We start from the raw sequence: 20,937 nt of genomic DNA on the forward strand, positions 1-20,937 counted from the left end.
AAATTCATTTTTCATGTTAGAGAGATAGATAAGCAACATAGTTGACCTTAATGTGATTTTCTTATTAGTATTTATTCTTTTATAATACTTTGTAGTAAAAAATGATTGCAAGTAAATGGTGGTATTATTTTAATTTTGTTCTTGAAATTAAAATATAAAGCTTTCAAGTTATTTATTCTTAGGTGATTTTTATCACTTCTTTCAAGATACATCAAACATGTTGTTTTCTATTGATATTGGCTTTTGAATTTTAATATCATTATGATTCTTGAGCCTTATCATTTGTGAAACAAAAACATAATTATGATCTATGAATATTTTTTCCTTTTCTATATACAACAAAGTCATTTCAACCAAGTACCAAAGTTGAATTATCTAGAAAGGAGACTACTTCTAATATGCTTAATGACATGAAATTTTCACTCAAGACATGTTTAAATTATTCATATAGCATTTCATTCATCTTATCAAAAACATGCCTTGTACATTTACACGTCTTTATACAATGTTGCAATCTTGAGCACCAAAGACCATTTAGATATCTTTACCATATTGGGATACGAATTTGTGCCTTGAAAAATATTCTTAACATATTTGCCATTTGGACTCTATCTATTTGGATAGAGAGCAATTTGAAATCCTTTTTCATTACAAGATCATAATTGAGAGAACAAAAATAATTTGGAAAATTGAGGCAAATATCAATAACATTTGATATTAATTATTTGAGTATTGTTTTATCCTATATATCATAGATAACGGCAATGCCTTAAGGTATGTAAAAATGCTTAAATAGATCCAAGAAGATGACATGTTGATAAAATGCATATCACAACCATCTAAGAATCTTATTATTTCTCTAAAAATTATCATATTCTTATATTAAAATAGAAAAAATTAGTTCCTTTTGTTATGACACAAGGATGAGAAAGTGAACCAAAACGTAAGGGGAAAAGATTCAAACTCTTGCAAATGGAAATTCTTAAAAACTTTGAAAGAACCTTTTGGCTACTATATATTTTTTCTTAAGTGTTACATTACCTAAATTTATTGGGTATATAACAAGCCTACTTAAAATGGGTGGCTATCGACCTAATAAAACTGTCCAGAGAGCATACTTGGAAAGGATAGCTCACACATTGCTTAATTTTTTTATGAATCATTACTATATGTAGTAGCATGTCTACTTTACTAATTATTCATGTTTATGCTTATCAAGATATATGTTGGTCTTCTTGTTACTTTTATAAGCAATACTATATGATCTTTGGCAAATGACACATTCATAATATTATGTTTTTTCTTTCTTTGCACCAAGAATCGGGTTTAATTGGTTACTAAGTTACTAACTATATTGGTTCTTCTTTGGTGAGACTATGCCCTTAAAACATATGGTGTAGGTGTTATTACATGGATGGTGCTATACTTTAATAAAAAGGATATTGCCTATGTGTCCTTGAATCAAATGGACAAAATATGAAAGTAGCTCTTGAAGAATCGATATGGCCTTGAAGATTGATGGAAGAGTTCCAGTCGGATACATGTAAAAGTACTATCTTACTTGAAGATATTTTATTTTTTTCCAAATAATATCATTTCTAAAGATCAAAATGAAATTTGAAGATCATGGACACCTCACTCAAGTGAAATCATTCCATAATAAAGGCACTTTGAAGATCATGGGCACCTCACTCAAGTGAAATCATTCCATAATAAAGGCACTTTGAAGATCATGGACACTTCACTTAAGTGAAAGTATTCCATAATAAAGACACTTTGAAAATCATGGGCACCTCACTCAAGTGAAAAAATTCCATAATAAAGACACTTTGAAGATCATGGGAACATGCTATATATTGGAATTTTAGCCATCACTTTGAAATCGTTTGTGCAATGATTGGCTTTTACGTAATGCCATTAAGGGGAAGTGTACATGACACCGCCTAGTGGCTAATCCTAGATGTAAGACCTAATAGGCAAAGACCTTTAGGCATTATATGCTCCAAATTCAAATAACGTTTGGCCTTTGCCATTGAGGGGGAGTGTGCATGCCAATGACACCACCTAGTGGCTAAATCCTAGTTTTAAATCCTGCGGGTAGGCATATGTCCCAATAGGTATGAGATAACACCTATATAGGCATTAGTAAGTCCTTTAAGCCTACAAATAGGCATATGTAAGTCTTTTTTGTTTTAAATACTGCATGCAGACATTAGTAAGTCCTATAGGCACATTTGTGCTCGTCCTATGGGCATATTGTAAATTCTTCTCCTTGCAAATCTTCCACTTGTAAAAGCTTTGTATTAAGTCCTACAGGCACATTTGTATTAAGTCATACGAGCACTATGTAATGAACCTCAGGAGAGGCTAATTTGAAGAGACTGCGACTCCATTATAATTATTTAAGACCTCATAGCATCATTTTTAAAACACTAGGATTATAAATTATGACAAAATGACTTTTATGTAGTCTGGAATGCATGATCTTCATGTTGACATATATTTGTGTCCCTATTTATCACTGTCAAAGAAGACCTACGTTACTGGGGTACTTCATTTTTTCATTTATGGAAATTGACATGTGATCCCTTATTAACATTAAGGGGGAGTGTTAGAACATAATGTTATTAGGGGTCACATCTTTATAACATTTATATATAATGTTTTAATATAAAGTTATAAAACCTTATAAATTATATGCTTTATAAGCATACCCCATTTGAAATAATTGTAGTAATAAATATTATATTATTAATTATTTGTGAATGGGGGCTATTGAAAAGGTGTGACTAGTGAAACCACCCTTCATCATATATTCAAGGAGGTTCTCTCATTTGAGAGGTATGTGAATTTGGAGCTTTATGGTGAGTTGTATCACTATGCACAAGAGGTATTATTGGCTAAGTGGAAGTATTGGAGGAGCGTCCCCAAGTTCTAGTCTATTTTATGATAGACTATATTTGTAAGTGTTTTAATAAAATGATGCTTTATGAGGTTTTTTACCCAAAAGGGTTTTCCCATGTATATCTTGTGTAATGTGTTAATTTATGATTTTATGATTCTTAATGCATTTATTTTATATCTTGTTTATATGTGGCTTAATATTGCAAAATAATGAACTTATTTAAAATATCTTATTCCAGCAGATACAATAGGTGACAAAATTGTTGTCTTGTACACAATGAATTTTTAATGAGAAATGTTTAACACCTTCAAACTACTTCACCAGAACAAAATCGACTAGCAGATAGAAGCAAAAAGTATAGATTAAAAGAATTATATATTTTTTTAACATAAAAGTTTGTGCATTAATAAACTAGGAGACTGGATATGGACCAAACAAAATAAAAATACTCCAAAATGACAATGATATCGAAGGAGCGCTTTATTAACGTCAGTATACAGGTATAGGTATGTTTTGTCCATTTCATGTTGCTATTTGAACATTGAAATTTATAAAACGTTTTGTTATTTAGTTAAAATAATCATCCACATTTCAACCCCAAAAAAGAGGCTTACTTTTCAGCTAACAAGCATACAAACTGGGATTGCATAGGCTGCTTTGCCCTATTGTTAAGATTTGTGTGCTGTTCTTGGGTCTCATAGACTGCTTTGACCTCGTGGAGGTTATTACAATCTTTCTTTCATTCATTCATCTATAAAAGTTCTAATAGATGAAAGATTCTATCAGAAATAAATCCAATAAAGGCCATTTAACACTTAATGAAGTACAGTCTTTCTTTCATTCATTCATCTATAAAAGTTCTAATAGATGAAAGATTCTATCAGAAATAAATCCAATAAAGGCCATTTAACACTTAATGAAGTACAGCGCACTGCAATTCGCACCACTGGTTGGATATTTACAAGTACAGTGCACTGCAAACTTTTAAAGAACTATATCGATCATCAAATTTGGCCAAAATATCGACTGGGTCAAGCAAGTCTCTGCTCAAGCTTTACCCCTCAGAACAACTTCTGCTTCTAAGAAAGGAGGTCTTTTAGCATTATAATAAAAGTGAGCAATCATCTCCACCAATTCATCCACTGTCCTAATTTCTGCAAGCATGGCATATAAAACTAGTAAGTTCATGCAATCAAGATTACACCAAACTACAATTGCACAGAAATTTTGGAGCCAGGAAACAGGAAAATGGTATGAGCTTGTCAAAACATATATCTATGACAGTTGCAGAAAAGATGAGAGGTCAGCATTAATAATATTATAGTACCTGTCTCTCGGTACAAGAGTTTGTCCCCCTTAATAAATAAAAGCTGTGGAATGTCTTTAGCTCTGAGTGCAGAAGCCAAATCCATTTCTACCTTGACATCAACTTTCACAGTCTGATACAAATAAAAAACGAAAAATCAATAGAATCTCATGTATTTTACTATTTTATGATGCTATAAAATGGTATTTGCAAAACTACAAATCAGATATTGGTCCAAGGAGGAAATTCATTAATGTGGACTTCGAAAGGGAAAAAAATATTGTACACTCAACAGGATTAAGACATCAAATTCTTATTTCAGACAGAAAACATGTATCTAAATACAAGGGATTAGAATAACTTCCTGGCTTCAACAAAGTTCTTAATTATTATCTAGTGCTTTACAAAATGGCTCTAATATCTGACATAAAGGCCTTTTAAATGCATTTTACAATAAAATACTCATCAGAAATTATTCACACAAATAACATTTAGTTGATTAACCTAACAGGAAAACTTTTAAAACAATGTATGTGAATTGTTGCATCAAATAGCAGAATGGCTGAAGCAGTTGCGGAATACGGTATGTACTGATTAAAATGTGTCACAGGACATACTTCAAGGCTATAATTATTTCAAAACACAAAAAGGATAGATTTCTACCACGAGAGAAAGCATCTGCATATTAGCTTCCTCTCAAATGAAACTCGTCAATGCCTACATCATCCTAACAGATTAAGTATGTGAAAACTGTACAAAATACAAACCTGTGCTGTGATACAGCTCGTAGCTGGAAGTCACATGCTCAAGGTTTATTCCAAGATTAATGAATAGATAGCATTTACATGCTCAAACCAGTGAATGTTAATGCCTGCAACTAAGGATTCAAAATAATAACAGCTTCAAGTTTTAGGATAAAAAGTTTCAGAGCCTCAAAAATGTTTTCAGTTTTAGAAAAAGAATGACTACAAAAGCCATCAATATCCATGTTTTTCTACATCTGTCTAAGCTGTTAAAAACTGTATATTAAAAAAACTGTATAATAACAGATGTTTTACAGTTCCAGGACTATAGTTCTACCCATACCGATAAGTTGTTTTTCTTAACTATGTTGCATAATGAATTTTGAATGATTTGCTTACATAGGGAGCAGTTCCACAAACTTGTACTTGTCATCAGTTATCTTGTTAAACCTCATATTTTGATGTGGGATCTTGTTTGGCCTTTGTTCATCTTCCAACCAAATTTCTACTGTCTTTGGCCCCATTACATCTTGCAAGTTACCCAGAAATACGTTTCCACCCTAAAGGCACACATTCCAGAAATGGAAATGGTTTCGGGGAGGGGGGGACGGCCGGAAACGTTTCCAAACTGTCCCCAATCCACGAAAGTTTTCGGAAACTGTCCCGGAAACTTGGAAACGGTCAGCTTTTTTTTCAGGGACTGTTGACCGTCCCCAGGACGGCTGGGGACGCCCAAGCCGTTCCCCGACCGTACCGGGGACGGATGGGCATTTCCGGCGGTAGACACTTAAAAAACAATTTTTTTTTAATTCCAGCCAGCAATATTTTCATATTTATTATTAAATTTTTATTTTAATGAATCGCTGGATTAAAAATTGAAGGAAAGCAATTAAATTTTTTTTTAATGAAATATCGCTGAAAAGAAAGCAATTAATTTTTTTTTAATTTTTAATATCGATATTCATATCATATGAAATATGATATCGATATCGATATGTAATATGATATCGATTATTATGTCAGTTTTAAAAGAAATAAAGGAACCTTTGCGATTTATTATTATCGATGGAGGCTCACTCACGGCAGTGCTGTAGGGAAGAGAAAGACTGTGAAGTGTGAAAGGGTTTTTCCATCTGAGCAGGGGAAAAGAAGACTGTGAAGTGTGATTTTATTGCTCAGGCACAGACTCGAGACTTCACCTAGGGTTTGAAGAAATGAAGAAAATTTAAGAACAATGGCTCTTAAATTTATGATGATTCATCAATGGCTCTAAGAAAATCTAAATGATGATTCTATCATGGTTACAATATTATATATATTTCAGATTTCCATATATATATTTTTTATCATCAAGTGCTATCAAGGTGGGGATAGCGCCCTATATTTATCAGAGAAGAAAAGTTTACATATTGTAATTGACTGATCGGGCCAAAACAAACTAGATATAACAGATTACATAAGCCTTAAAATGGTGGCCACACGCATGCCTATGGTCACCACCTTGTCAATACTCCCTTCCGATAGCCATCCGTCTTCTTTCAGCATCATCCTCCTAAACGGGCCCATATCGGCATTCGTGACCCCAATCTTGAAGACCTCCCACGCTTCAGCCATAAACTCGACCTTCCTTAGTCTGAGAGCTTCTGCAGCAAGCTGTATTTCATTCTCTGGGTCCGAACACTCTGCGTCTAAAAGGATGGCCGCAGGGTTGAAATAAGGGCCTAATATGCTGGCCCATTCCTCTTCCACCTCCAACACCGTTCCCCCCACGGCTTCCACATCTTCTTCCCTCACAAATCCCACCAATTTCTCCACGCAAGCTTCCTTTGAAGGCAGAACATCTACCAATAGGCACAGTATAATCTCATAAATGTAGCCGTCGCACCAGTGCCTCTCCTCACTAAAAGCGTCGTCAAGCAGGCCTTGAATGGCATTTCGCCTTTAATGTCTATATCGAAGAGACGTTCGCATTGGGCTTCCAGAGACTCCTCGCAGCAAAGGCAGCTTAAACCGAACCTATGCACCATATTGCCTTTTCAGAAAAGCTCACTCCTCTCTGTCTTAGCTTTGCTATAAAAAGACCTTAAGCTTCTAGAACCCACCATTCCCTTTCCACTCCCTTCTTCTTCCTCCCACGGGATTTCAAAACCAGAATAGGATTACCGTAGATGCTTCTGTCAAGCCCACGTGAATAAAGCTGATAAGAGCGTACCTCTCTTATCCTAAGAACAAAAAAGCAATAGATTTCATCCTATCCCCGACTTTGGAATATGAGCTCTGTCCTCATACAATATTTGCTGAAGAGCTTTGTTCCTTGCATTTGCAGGCGACAAGACTGTTGGCAGAGTCTTAGCAATCCCATGGTTTGCAAGGAGGTCCGCCACTTGATTACCTTCGCGGAAGGTATGTTGAATATGGTAGTCCGAAATTTTTTGTAAATGCTAATATATCCTTGGAATCCAAGCGTTTAATTGCCAATTCGTGAAACGCTTTTTGATTATCCCGCTAAATATGACTTTTGAATCCCCTTCCATCACCACCTTCGTAACTCCATTAGCTGTTGCCCATTTCAACCCTTCCTCTAAAGCGGTGATTTCCGCAATATTATTAGTAACAAATCCTGCTTGACCACATACTGCCCCAACTAAATTGCCCTCCTCATCTTTGACAACCGCGCCATAACCAGATAATCTTGGATTTCCTTTACTAGCTCCATCAAAGTTCATTTTTTTCCATCCATTAGGGGGAGGCTTCCACTTGACCTTTTTTCGCTCTACTGATTTTACTCCTTGGATGTGGCTACTGCTTTGTTTAAGCTTCCATATTTGCTCCATATCCATATCCCATTTAGAATAATGTTTAAATTTGCGGCCGTAGATCTTACCATTGATAATTTCTTCTACTGCCACTTGAATTTTATTAATCAGAAGATTGACCTTCAGATTTCCATATATATATATAGCCGTCCCCTGCTCCGGTAAAAAACAAATCCCGTTTCCCGTCCCCCTGTCCCGAAAACTCGGGGTAATATAGGTTTAATACAATCAAGAGTTCTTATTAATTATTATCTATAACCGTAGGGCTATTAGAGTTTTGTGCAAGTAGTTCTTATTAATTATTATCTGCTCTCTTGTTTTCTACTCTTTTTCTTTCTTTTGTGGGCATCTTTATTCCTGAACCACACGGTGGATTAGCTGCTGTATTTTTTATTTACAGTGTTTAATTTGAATTTCGGTTTTCAGTTTTGATTACGTATGTTGGGGAACCTAGGAAATTTACAGCATTACTGTGCAGTGTGAAGGCTACTGGTTGTGTCATTAGTACCGCATGAGGTAGATTTAACAGATCTTTGCCTAGGTAGAAAACAAAGTGAACCTTCACAGAAGCTTTTGCATGTCACCATAGTGCCACATGTTAATGCACAAGCTTGGGAAAGCCATGTAGATCAAGTCCTTAAATTGGAGGGCAGATATGCTACAGAGACATTCTCTGTTGGACATGTGGAGACAAAAGACCCTTTGTACATTATGCCCACCTTTCCAGAACAGTCAAAGTGTTCAAGTGGCATATGTACAAGAACAGCAAGGAATTTGCAGAACCGCAGGATTGAAGTTGAAGCATCAGGTTTCTTAAAGTTCCAATTACAGACGTGTGGCACAGGGACAACCTTACAAATCTCACATCTACAGGGAAGATCAAGATGCTGTGTAAATATATAAGTGGAAATTTCCTTCTGCAGAAGGGGCTGAAGTTTTCGCTGAGATTGATCACATGAAGCTGAAGTGGCACAACAGTATGTGCTTCGTGGGCATAGTTGGGCTTTTATAAAAGGGGATAGATTGTACCACAGAGAGCCTCTGTCAGAAGGCTGATTGTTCTCATTGGGGTGGGAAGCATAGGTTGGTTGAGTTCTATACAATTTTGGAATGGCCCATAAAATGTACATTTCCTCTACAATAATATATTGAGTAAGTTTTTGATTCTTCACTGTTCTTCCTTCTGTCTTGTGCTTTCATTGTGAAAATTTTGGGCAACTGTTAGCCCGGTGGTTCATTTGACCAAGTTTGCAATTTGCATAAAGTGGCATCAAAGTAGGAGCCAAGCCCTGAAATATCCTTAACGAACAATTTTCAGATTTGTATGCAACTTGAAAAATAAACCCAGATAGCAAGCACAGAACTCTTGCACAACAGTACGGAGGAAACTTCCCTCAGTTAACAGCAATAAATACAGTATCGGAACAATTTATTGAGTAATAAAGTAAATAATCTCCGACCTCTGTTGACAGCAGTAGTATGCCTTATTGGCGAATTTAATAAAGAGATGCATATAATGCAGAACTCAGAAATAAATAACAGTCATGTACAGCCAGAACAGAAAGCATTCCAGATTGTATTACCCAGAAATGGATCTCTCCAACATGCTATGCCAGAATAATAGGAGTCTCATGGCCAGGTAGGAAAAAGTGCAACACCAATATCCAGAAGTCCACACCAGTAGCAATGATGTATCCACACCCAGCAAACAAACTTCAAAACTTCAAACATCAACATAACGCACATGCCATCGTGCTCAGAACTGAATATTCATTAAATCAACCCCTTTAGGTTATCATGTGCACACAGATATACTTCCAAATTGTCTGAGATAATATAATATTAAATATCTTTATTACTGAAATTTGTGTTCAAAGGAAGAGTTTACAAATTTGCTCTGTAGTAATCGCTGACCTGCAATCACTCCATGGAGAAGGGTTGGGTTTTCGTCCAAACCTTCAAGCTCCAAGGGTTTGCCTCCTCAGAATCATAACTCCTCCCGGGAAAGGAAATGAGTTACATATCAATTTCAATAACAATCTGAACATATTCGATTCATCCACAAACCCTTCCTTAAAAAGACTCCCATCAGCCTTCTAGAAGATAGGCCTACATTTAATGCTTGAGGCTGAGATGAACATTATTAAATAAAGTGACAATTAGATATTATTTTATTCAATTTTATTATTTTTAACTAAATTAATTAATATTAAGTTATCCTTTAGAAATAATTATTATTTTTGGACAACTTAATTAATAAATTTAATTAATGTCACTTTATCAAAATTGGGGACATTACAAGTCTTTTGAGTGAGAGATGTGTCGACTCCATAACAAAGTAATTTGTGTGTTTCACATTGTAGATGGTCTCGGAGCAATGGCCCACAAAAGAAAGAAAAAGAGCAGAAAACAACAGAGGAAAGAGTTTTGTGTGTTCCAAACTTGCTGATATATTGAGAGCCCTTTAGGAGAGGCTTGGCATCATGGAGACCATGCAGAGAAGAGAAGCAATTGTGATGAAGGACATTAGCAAGGATGAGAGAGGAGATATTGTTGCCACTGGACAAATAGACCTTGACTTCGAAGAGGAAATTGTGGCAGAAGAAAGGAAGACTGGAAAATAAAGTGAGATTTGATCTCCCTTCTTTGCTCAGGGAGCCTAAATTCAGAAGAATTGATACATTGGATAAAAAGTTGGAGAAATATTTCAATTTTCAATAAATTAAGTATCCCCAAAGAGTCATGTATGCAAGCATAAAGTTAAAGAGACATGCAGCATTGTGGTGGTATTTTGTGCATATTAAACACATTAAATAAACAAGAGGAAGATTGTAGATTGGGACCGCATAGTCAAGAAGCTTAAGGGAAAGTTCATGCAGCTGAAATACAAGATGGATTTATTCAAAAAGCTCCCAAATTTGAGCTAAAAGAACACATCAGCAAATGTGTATATGGGGAAGTTCTATAGACTTAGCATCTGAGCTAGCCACATAGTGATGACAAGGAGAAAATCTATATGTGAATGGGTTGCACACTTTGATTCAGATGAAATATGTTTTCTTAATATATATTCTGTGGAAAAGGTCTACCAAGTAGAGCTTGGGGTAGAAGAAAAGTTGCCTCATAGACAACACAGCACAAGAGAATAGGGTAGAGGCAGAAAGGGCAAAATGAGTGCTAGTGGATAGACCTGCATGCAGAAAGAAGCCGCAGAAATAAGATCAGCATAAAAAGCTCAAAAGGTGAGGAAACTTAAAGATAAAGAGGACTTGAATTCAAGGGAACCTGTTATACATGTAGACAAGCAAATCATCAAGCATATGCATATATATAAGTTGATCATGAGAAGGGTCATTTGGAGAATAAAGTGCATGTCACAAAGGCCAAAGGAGAGAAGAAAAAACAGAAAGTCCAGCTCCAGAGCAAGGAGAAACTTTGAAGATGCGCAATATTGCTTAAGCTGACCAAAGAGGAAAATGAACCATGGTCAAGGAGAGCATCTTCTCTATCAAGTATAATCTCCGCATTAATTGTTTAAGTTGATTATTGATGGAGGTGGCATAGTTAACTTGGTATCTACATAAACAGTTCAAAAATTAGGGGTAAAAGTTGCTGCACATCCCTACACCATACAGAGTCTCTTGGTTGCTAATAGGCCAGCAAACTCACTGCGACAGAATAGTGTAAAACTGTATTCTGCATTGGAGGTTATATTGGGGAGTTATGTGCAATGTGATCTCACTGCAACAGAATAGTGTAAAACTGTATTCTGAATTGGAGGTTATATGGATGAATTATGTGCAATGTGATCTCACTGAATGTATGCCATGTGTTGTTGAGAAGGCCACGGCAATATGATAGAAGCACAATCCCAAACAGGAGAAAGAACACCTCCATCATCAAAAAGGATGGCAAGAAGTTTGAGGTGTTGTTGATAAAGGCAGAAAAAAGAGGTGCAGCAAGATAGGGGATGTCGTTAAGAGCAAGAAGTTCCTCGAAGAAATGAGGAATACAAAAGAATGTTATGCTGTAGTGCTCAATCCTGCATAGAAGGAGACTTCGCCACACAGCTCAGAGGAGTCTAGAGTATATAAAGATCATCAAAAATCAGATGCCAGAGAGATTGCCACCAGTGCGGAGCATCATATTATATTGATTTGTTCCCAAGATCTAGTTTTTGAAATAAGGCACTGCACAAAATGAGTCCAAATACAAGTGTTGAGTTTAACAAGTACAAAAGTTGTTGAAAAGAGGTTTGATTGAAGAATTTATGAGCCATTGTGCAGTGCCTAAAGTACTTGCACCAAATAATGGAAGCAAATGGCAAATGTGCACAAACTCTAGGGTGCTAAATAAGATTACCATCAAGTAACAATCTCTCATATTGTGGATGGATGACCTTCTAGATTGCTTGTGTGAAGCTAGATACTTTTCCAAGATTGATGACCTTCTGGATTGTTTGTGTGAAGCTAGATACTTTTCCAAGATTGACCTCATTAGTGGTGAGTGGTTATCATAAAATTAAGATCAATGAAGGAGACAAGTACAAGACATTATTCATGGCAAGGATGGCTTATATGCGCGGATGGTAACACCTTTTGGGCTAACAAATACATCCTGGCACATTCATGAGATTGACAAAGAAAGTCCTAAAATCATTTCTTGATAAGTTTGTGGTCATGTATTTATATGCTATTGTTACATTTAGACACACAAGGAAGAATATTTTGTACACTTGTAGTAGATTTTTAGGAGCTGCATATAAGCCTAATGAAATGTAATTCTATCCAATATGAATTCTATGCAAATGGAGCTACCATACATGGAATTTGTTCTATCTTAAGATAGATTGAGGATGGGCCCAAAGAAGTGAGAAATATTAGACTAGCTTGTACCATAGAATTCCACAAAAGTCAAAAGTTTCCATGGGTAAGAAAGCTTCTATAGGAAATTCATAATAATCTTCAATGGTTTTTGTATGCCAGTAACTCACACTCTATGCGGAAAGGCAGATCTAACTTGATTGTTGTTGCCAATGTGTAATGTCCCCTAATGGGACCCTCTTATATTCTGACCTAGAATCACAATTTTAGTGCATAGTAAATACAGTAGAGGGACACTATTGTCAACTAAAGCTTAACTGGAACCTGCACAATAGGTTAGTCAACATTTCCATTATGTTATGATAGATCATACATTCAACATTTTTTATATATTGCCCAGTTTATATGAAGGATTCAACAACCCTTTCTCTCCCTACACTTGTCCCCATTATGGACCTCAAGGAGAATCACACAAGATGCCTTGAGTCTATCCCTCTCCAACAAGCCCAAGAGCACCAAGGACCTCGTCAACTTGTCCTCTTGGCCCACACTCTGGGTTGGTGTACCTGCTGGAGCCTAGTGCTCTTGCTTCCTTGTATTCTCCCTCCATAATTGGATGGTGAGATTGAAAGGTATTACAAACTCCATCATATAATTTACTTAATCGTCATATGAACAGTTAGTGATAGAAAGACATAATTACACTGTCATACATATTGCAGTCTATTTTAATATTACTATTAAATTCTGCATAAGAACATTATCAAGCGTCATATATTAAGCACACAAATTAAGCACATCCCCATGCATACCACCAAGAATAAGGATATTACTGCCTGTAACTTAATAACAGTTCTGATCTGATCTGATCGACGGTGATGTCACTAGAGGCTTTTGACTCCTTTCCTTTATATCTCTCAATGTGAGGGAGAGGTCACACCTCTTCATCATGTATGCCCTTTGGCAAGAGACACACCCTTTCACCATTAGCACCCTTTGAAAGAGTGCAACTCTTTATTATGTCTGCCCTTTGAAAGTGACACAACCTTTCACAATCAGATCTGCACTTCTTATTTAAATCAGATCTGCACTTATGATTCCCAAATTATCCCCTCAAATGAGGTTCTCTTCTCCCTTTTATATCTCATGTTTGAGGGAGTCACAACTTTTCATTTTATGTCTTTTGACCATTCTTTTACTAAATTAAATTTTAATTATATTCTTTAATATTTTAATTTAATTTTTAATATTTTAATTTTATTATTATTATTTATCATTAAATTTTATTTCAAAGTGGGGACATTACACATTGTCCCATAAGGACACTTCCCAAGAAAAAGTGTAGGCATTTCAAAGGTGAGGATATATTGAGGATGGCAAGATGGGACGAAACATCCCTCTACCATCCCTTAGGTGCCACCAATAAGGGTGGACATTCATGGGACAACCCTACATTGCAAGGAATGTCTCTAGGGATGATCCTCTCTAGAGTGGGTATTCAAAGACGATCACTATTATTTTTTGAATCACAATTACGCTTTGTAAATATTTTTTCATAAATTTTATCTACTTTCTACATCCTCATTACAATTTTCTAGAAAGCAGGAAACTGAAAACAAAGAAGAAAATATTTAAAAGCAACAATGCTCCACTTCTTTGCCCGTTAATGGGTTGTTATGGGCTAATCCATATTCATAGAAGACAAATGTGGTTGAGTGGGTTAAACCAGAAGCTGGGTGGATAAAAGCAGTGTTCCACGGAGTTTCCTAACTAGGGGACGGGGGTATGTGGGGATGGGTTTTGGGGACGGGGGACCAAGGGCCTGAATTTGGGGGCGGCAAGGGGACGGTGGCAGAGTGAGGTTGGGGGGGTGGTGCTGATATAAAAAATAGAGGTGAATTGAAATCTTCAAGGCAAAATCTGCAATATAACATCTCAATGAGTGCCCCATGAAAAGCCAACTAGTTTTCATGAAGTTAAAGGTTGCAATCAATATGTAATGGCATGTGACATTTAGCAAGCGACCCAGTAGTGTCCCTGCCAAAGGTAGCAGAGGTGGTAGAAGTGGTGCTGTGGGGGGACGTTTCCCCCAAGTCCCCAAGTCTCGGAAACGTCCCCCTACAGGAGACGTGGGATTTTTTGGGGGGGGCACGTCTTCGTGGAACACAGGATAAATGTTAACTTTGATGGGGCGTCAAGAGGAAATCTAGGGCCTTTTGGAGCAAGATGTGTGCTAGGGATGAGAATGGCGATATTTTAGCAATTGGAGCACGGAAACTCCTAGATGAGACTAACAATGAGGCCGAAGTTAAAGCAGCGTTAATGGCAGTCACCTTGGCTAGCAAGATGTCAATCTCCAACCTGCACTTGGAAGGAGACTCACAAGTAATAATCAATGTCGTTGCAAAAGGTGATACACCTAATTGGAAAATCAACAAAGTCGTATAGGTCATAAGAGTTAAATTAAACCACTATTCAAGTTTTAAAATCATCCATATTTAGGAGGGATTGGAATAGGTGGCAGATACCTTATCAAAATGAGAAATTACATTAAATGAAGACAATGATGATTTTTGGTGGCTTGATCTACAAAATATGCAGATCAAGGATTTGGAGATAAGGCAAGCAAGGTGTAGTGGTGCAGGTTAATGGGAGGTGACAACCGTGCGTCCTAGTTGTCAACCGATGCATACGAAATCCATTGTGAGGAGAAGGGAGCTCATTTATAATTGTAGATGATAATTCATTTCTGTCTAAATATCGTAATGTGAATGTCTTGGGTGCGAGGAGTGTGCAGTGGACATCACAGTGGTAGAAGGCAGGTGTGTTCACCATTTTCATTTAGTAATTTGCAGCGAGTTGGAGGTGCTCTGGCAGACAATAGCACGGAGGCCACTTTCAGTCTCAAGTCGAAGAAAAGGCAAATATCTTTCATGGGGGAAATATTTGAGGTACGTATGAAGAATATTTTCAAATTCGATGATCCTATGTTTTACCAAATGATTAGAATGCTATTGGAGGAGGGTTTCATGAAAGCGGAGCACACGTATCGCTCAAATGTAGACATATCGTCTATGGTGCTTGCTTGGTGCTTAGAGCTGGGAACGAAGGAAAAGGTGTCATGTCCCCTATTTGATCGTTATATACATCCTAAAAGAAGCAATACTTATTATTAATTAATATTATAATTACCAACGAATGATTATTTAAAATTTATTTATTTATTAAATATTATTATTTGATTAATATTAATTAATATTTATTACTAATAATATTCTTGAAATATTCAAATAAAATAAATTAATATTATATTATAAACGTAATTTATGTATTATAAATTATAAATATAATTTACGAGAGCAAGTTTAAAGAACAGATTTATAAATTAAAGACTTCAGCATACAACTCAGAAACGTTGCAATAAGAATGATAAGATATAGTCAGCAATTAAAGAACACAAAGGACACAAAGTATGGCTTCAACACAAAGTCTGAAATTCCAACTCTTTGATATTACTTGAAAGAAAACAGTTTACAACTACAAAGCTCAAAGTCTTTACGAATGCAAAATTCTATAGAGTTTTCTTGCTTGCCAAAAAGATAAAAATTACATAGAACACCCTCGGGTATATATAGGAGAGGGGCTAAGAGCAAAAATGTGGGAGAAGTCTAACTAACTAAGACTTTTTCCACAACTAACTAACTATGAATTATTCAAATTACAATTCTATTGCTAACCAACTTGTAATTTGTTTACATATAAATACATTTTACAAAATTACAAGTGATAATTCACTTGTAAACATGAATTTTGACATTACATGTAATTTGCCGAAAACAAAATGCATATACCAAAAGTAAGTGTTGAAAGACACTTTTATTCTTTTTCATTTCTGGCTATGAGGGACTAAAAACTGCTGATAGATTTCTACAACTCATCAAGATCTGGACCCGCTGTATTCCTAGCAACTACAACAGTCTTGATGATGACATCAAAATATCTAACTGTTGCCTTGAGAGTGGTCTGCATTTTATCAAAGAACACCTGGTAATTCACGAACTTGTGGATCGAAGCTACAACAAACTGCTTCGATTCCAACTCTTGACGAAGGCTTGACACTAAGTCAGCAAGACAAATTTTCAGCGAGCAGCTCTCCATCATGACTTAAAATTTTGCAAGATATTTTGTCAAAACTGGAGATGATATCCTGCTCAGCTTCATCACTCATTTCAAGGGTGGCTTGCACATCTTTGATGAGATCCTTGATAACCAATGACTTATTTGTCACGAGTTCTTCAAATTCCATGTATCTTTCCCTATTCGGAACTACCATATTGTTGCATAGAATTTCTAGTTTGATCTAATCCATCTCATGCCAGATCTTCAAGTCTTTCTCAACTGAAACTAGACTCTGGTTGAAAGTTGCCAAGGTCTGATTTAGTTTCAATTTCGCTGCTCTTACATTGCTCAACACGTGCAATGCTTTCTTCACCACTTGAGTACTCTAATTAGTCAGTTGATCTACCCAAGAATCAACTGCCTTGGACTTTTGAACAGCTTTCTCCAATTGTTTTATAGATTCTTCATAGGTGGAGGAGGTCAAAGGATCAACCTGCTCTAAAGAATTTGTGATCTTTTGGATCACTGTGATGAGCTGTGAATTTTTCTCTTTGAGCTCATTCTTCTTTGTTGGCAGCTCATCGTAGCTTTGGACCAACGAAGCTACAGAATCTTGGGCATCATACATGAGACCAGAATGTGTCTGTTTCCCAAGTTCCACCCTCCTGAGCTTGTAGTCTGACAGTTGCATTTCTTTTGGTGGTTTCTCAACTAGAGGCTCTGCCACATCTACACATTTCATTTTGTTACTATCTACCACCACTCGCGAAACTGTCGCGAAACTGTCTTCGCTTTCTTACTGGCCCTTGGCTTTGGTCAACCGAGTTGCTGGAAATCAAATATATCTGGACAGATCTCCTGCTTCTTCCTTTTGGGTGTGATTGAACTCAACCAAAGGGGTAGTTCTAATGAGTTCACATCTGAGATAGCAACTGTGATTTGTGAAGAAACAGGCTCAACTTGTACCACAGTTGTCACTCGAGGAGGAGCCTTGGTCTGAATAGCAACAAGCATCTGCTCGAACAACAAATCATGTCTTGCTTTTGTCATGAACTTATCAAAACTCATGGCAGAAGCATCAATCTCCAAAAGAGAAACATTGGACAAGATGGCATATGAGGGATTCACGTCGAAGACATTCCCCAAGCCACCGTGAGAGGTCTCAACAGGTACTTCTATGCTAGTATAGGCAAATGCACTTGGTTCCATAGGTTCCACATGAACGGTGGACAAACAATCTACATTTGTATCAATTGGAGACATGGGTTCATCCAATGATAATTGGGGAAGGGCTGTATGAGGAGACTTCGAACCTACAAAAGGAGGTGATCCTGCTATATTCTTCTCGTGAGTATCATTGTTAGCATCAATAACCTGTATTTGCACTTCTGGCTTTTCCTTCCCTTTCAGTGACACTTCTGGTGGAGGAATAACTAAAGCCTTGCTAACCCTTAGCTTGATTCCAGTGTCGGAAGAGGAAGCACCTTCTTTAGACTTGATCCTGACCTCAAATCTTCGCCCAACAGGTCCAATTGAATCAACTTCCGCTCCACCTTTGACCTTGATAGTCTTGACATTATTGTTCTTTAGCCAGGCATTGGTGTTTGCAAGACTGGGCTGGAATCTATCAAAGATAGAGTCACATTCCTTCTTTGACCATTGAGGAGAAGGAAGAGGGGCTTTAGCAACTCTTTGCTCTATATATTTTGGGTCAAGGATATTACCATCATCCACCATTCCTTCTGGGATCTTGGTCAAATCAAGATCTACAATCTGCTCCAAGGTGAGCCTGTCGTAATCCATCCTTCTGATATCTTCTTCAATACAAAGGTCAACCCATACATCTTCGAGGCGATGAATGTGAGTGAAGGCCCTCTTGATTTTGTCCTTCATCCCTCAATAATCAAAATCTCTCCTCTTTGAACTTCCTCAATTTGATTTCTTGAAGTTCGGTCTCCATTGCCTTGGCTCTTGTTGAGGTGTTCAAAGAATACAGACCAATCTACAATGGATTATGGGAGGAAATGTTGATACCTAGCTTGTGGTTGGCAAGTTGTATTGCGTGAATTGCAATCAGCTATCTTGCCAACTCCATCAGGATGATCTTATCTATAGGGTATCTTGGCAGCATGTATGGTTGACCTTCAAAGCATTCAGCTCTCATATAGGTGAAAGTTGGGAACTGCATAAATAAGCACCCATACTCATTCACCTTCTTCCAAGTTGCCTTAGAGACTCTTTTGTTCTTGAGTGTTTTGTTAAAAAGACACATGAAGTGTCCAAAGAACGCATCCTACAGCCTTCTGTAATGAATTTTGCTAGGCCTCAAAGTCAACTGCTCATAGTTCTTCCACACTGGCACCAACGATCTGTCACCCTTGGTAGAAAGACCAGGAAATTGTCTGAGTGACACTGCGATATATACCAAGTACGAATTCATATAGAAAGTGAGGGTAGCGGGAACTTGGGACAGCTACTAGCACAGGTTGTCGTTGATGACTTCTCCCCAGAAAATGTGAGATTGCCCCTTCCTCATGATCACAATATACTTGTACATCCAGATTTCAAACACATTAGAGTGTCTCAAATCCATTATCCTACTGAGAAGAGTGATCATGTTGCCAACATCTTCAATGAAATCGCAGCGATACAACTTGGGCCATTTGGAAAAGCAAGTCCTGGGAGTATTAAGCCACTTGGCATTGATATGTCTGATACAATCAGATCTTCTCTAGTTATAACGATCTAGGGCACTTTTCATTGTGATGTTTGCATACACAGGAGTTGCGGGGACTTTGAAAATCTTATCAATGGTCTCTGCGTCCAACCTGATAATGATGTTCCCATTGTCATCTCTAATTGTTCTAGTCTCTTTATCAAAATGAGATGCACAAGCACAAACTCAGGTTCCAGGGCAGCCACTGGGAAAGATGAGACCAAATGAATATGGTTGTTTAAGAGCACTGCATCCCATGTGTTGGTGAACCTTTTGTTCTTTCCAAGAATTCAGAAATGTCCACATGCCCCATCTCTATGTCTCTAATCTCATCAATGAGAGAGACCACCTGAGTGGGAGCAATCTCATTCTAGTATTTGTCATACTTATATTTCATTTTCTTGTTTGGAGGAGATGCCGGCTCTTCTGTAATCAAACAGGAATCTGCAACACTGTGATGAAAACTTAAGAGGGTAAGAACATCTTCAGCAGCAATCGAGGATTCCATAGTCCTCAAACCTTGAAAACCAATGCTTACACCACAACTTGGGAAGGATTTTATCATGAAACAACTAGGACTGACTCAAAGATGCTTTATGGATATGCTTTGGAAAGAGATGGGAAGGAATATCGAATCTCATGGGGGTGATTGCAAGTGAAAGAACCTTTACATCTCACACTTGTAATCGGGTCTCCAAGACCCGACTACAAGTGGAACAGTAAAGTTTAAAGGTAAGTGATGATGGATACATGTAATCGGGTCTTGAGGACACGATTACAAGTGGCTAATATGTGACATGACCTCTTGGAAATCATATTGAGCATGAGGGGATATGACTGCAAATGGAGTGAACATGAGACACGCAACTTGGGGTATGCAAGCATCCTTTACTTGTAGTCGGGTCTTGAAGACCCGACTGCAAGTAAAGAATGCTTGCATATGGTAAGGTAAATTACTGGTTGCTTTTCCCATCGGATCATGAGGATCCAATTGCAAGTTGCATTTCAGACTTCAAAGGGGAAAAACCGCAACCAGTTCATAATGCATACTATGAAATACATCAACTTGCAATCGGGTCTTCAAGACCCAACTGCAAGTTTAGTCACAAAGACTTGAAAGCACAAACTTGCCACCCTTATCTTGAAAACCGATTCCAAGCAACATGGGGAAGAAATAAAGGTAAAAACATATGAATAGGTACTTGCAATCGGGTTCCTACTCAAGACTCGTTACTTGGAATTGGGTCATAAAGACCTAATTACAAGTAAAAACCTGCAGTTTTAAGGACGAATATTAAAAGGAGTTGATTCGTTGCACATGACTGATAGCGTATATATACTTGTTGTTGGATTTTCAAGGCCCGACTACAAGCGATAATGGACAAACTTAAAAACAATAGATACATCTCCTCCGCCATTTGCTATGGTAAAAAGCATCAAACAAACTCCACAAAGCCTTAACAAACAAAGATTGATAAGGAGAGATTCAAAACGGAAGAGACAAACTAA

At 37.1% G+C, this 20,937-nt stretch overlaps 1 protein-coding gene across 1 annotated transcript in view; it reads right to left on the reverse strand.

The window, feature by feature from the left end:
• Positions 1-3,361: 3,361 nt before the first annotated feature.
• The window catches only part of LOC131029584 (thioredoxin-like fold domain-containing protein MRL7, chloroplastic), a 109,362-nt gene continuing 91,786 nt past the window's right edge, over positions 3,362-20,937 (reverse strand). Inside the window, exons 3-4 of the mRNA XM_057960112.2 lie at positions 4,233-4,344; positions 3,362-4,059 (exon numbers count right to left, since the gene is read on the reverse strand). Coding sequence (XP_057816095.2) covers positions 3,953-4,059; positions 4,233-4,344 — 219 coding nt within the window. The 3' untranslated portion in view covers positions 3,362-3,952. The remainder of the gene's footprint in view (positions 4,060-4,232; positions 4,345-20,937) is intronic.

Source organism: Cryptomeria japonica, chromosome 3 (genome assembly GCF_030272615.1).
Source record: "Cryptomeria japonica chromosome 3, Sugi_1.0, whole genome shotgun sequence".
Classification (NCBI taxonomy): Eukaryota; Viridiplantae; Streptophyta; class Pinopsida; order Cupressales; family Cupressaceae; genus Cryptomeria; species Cryptomeria japonica.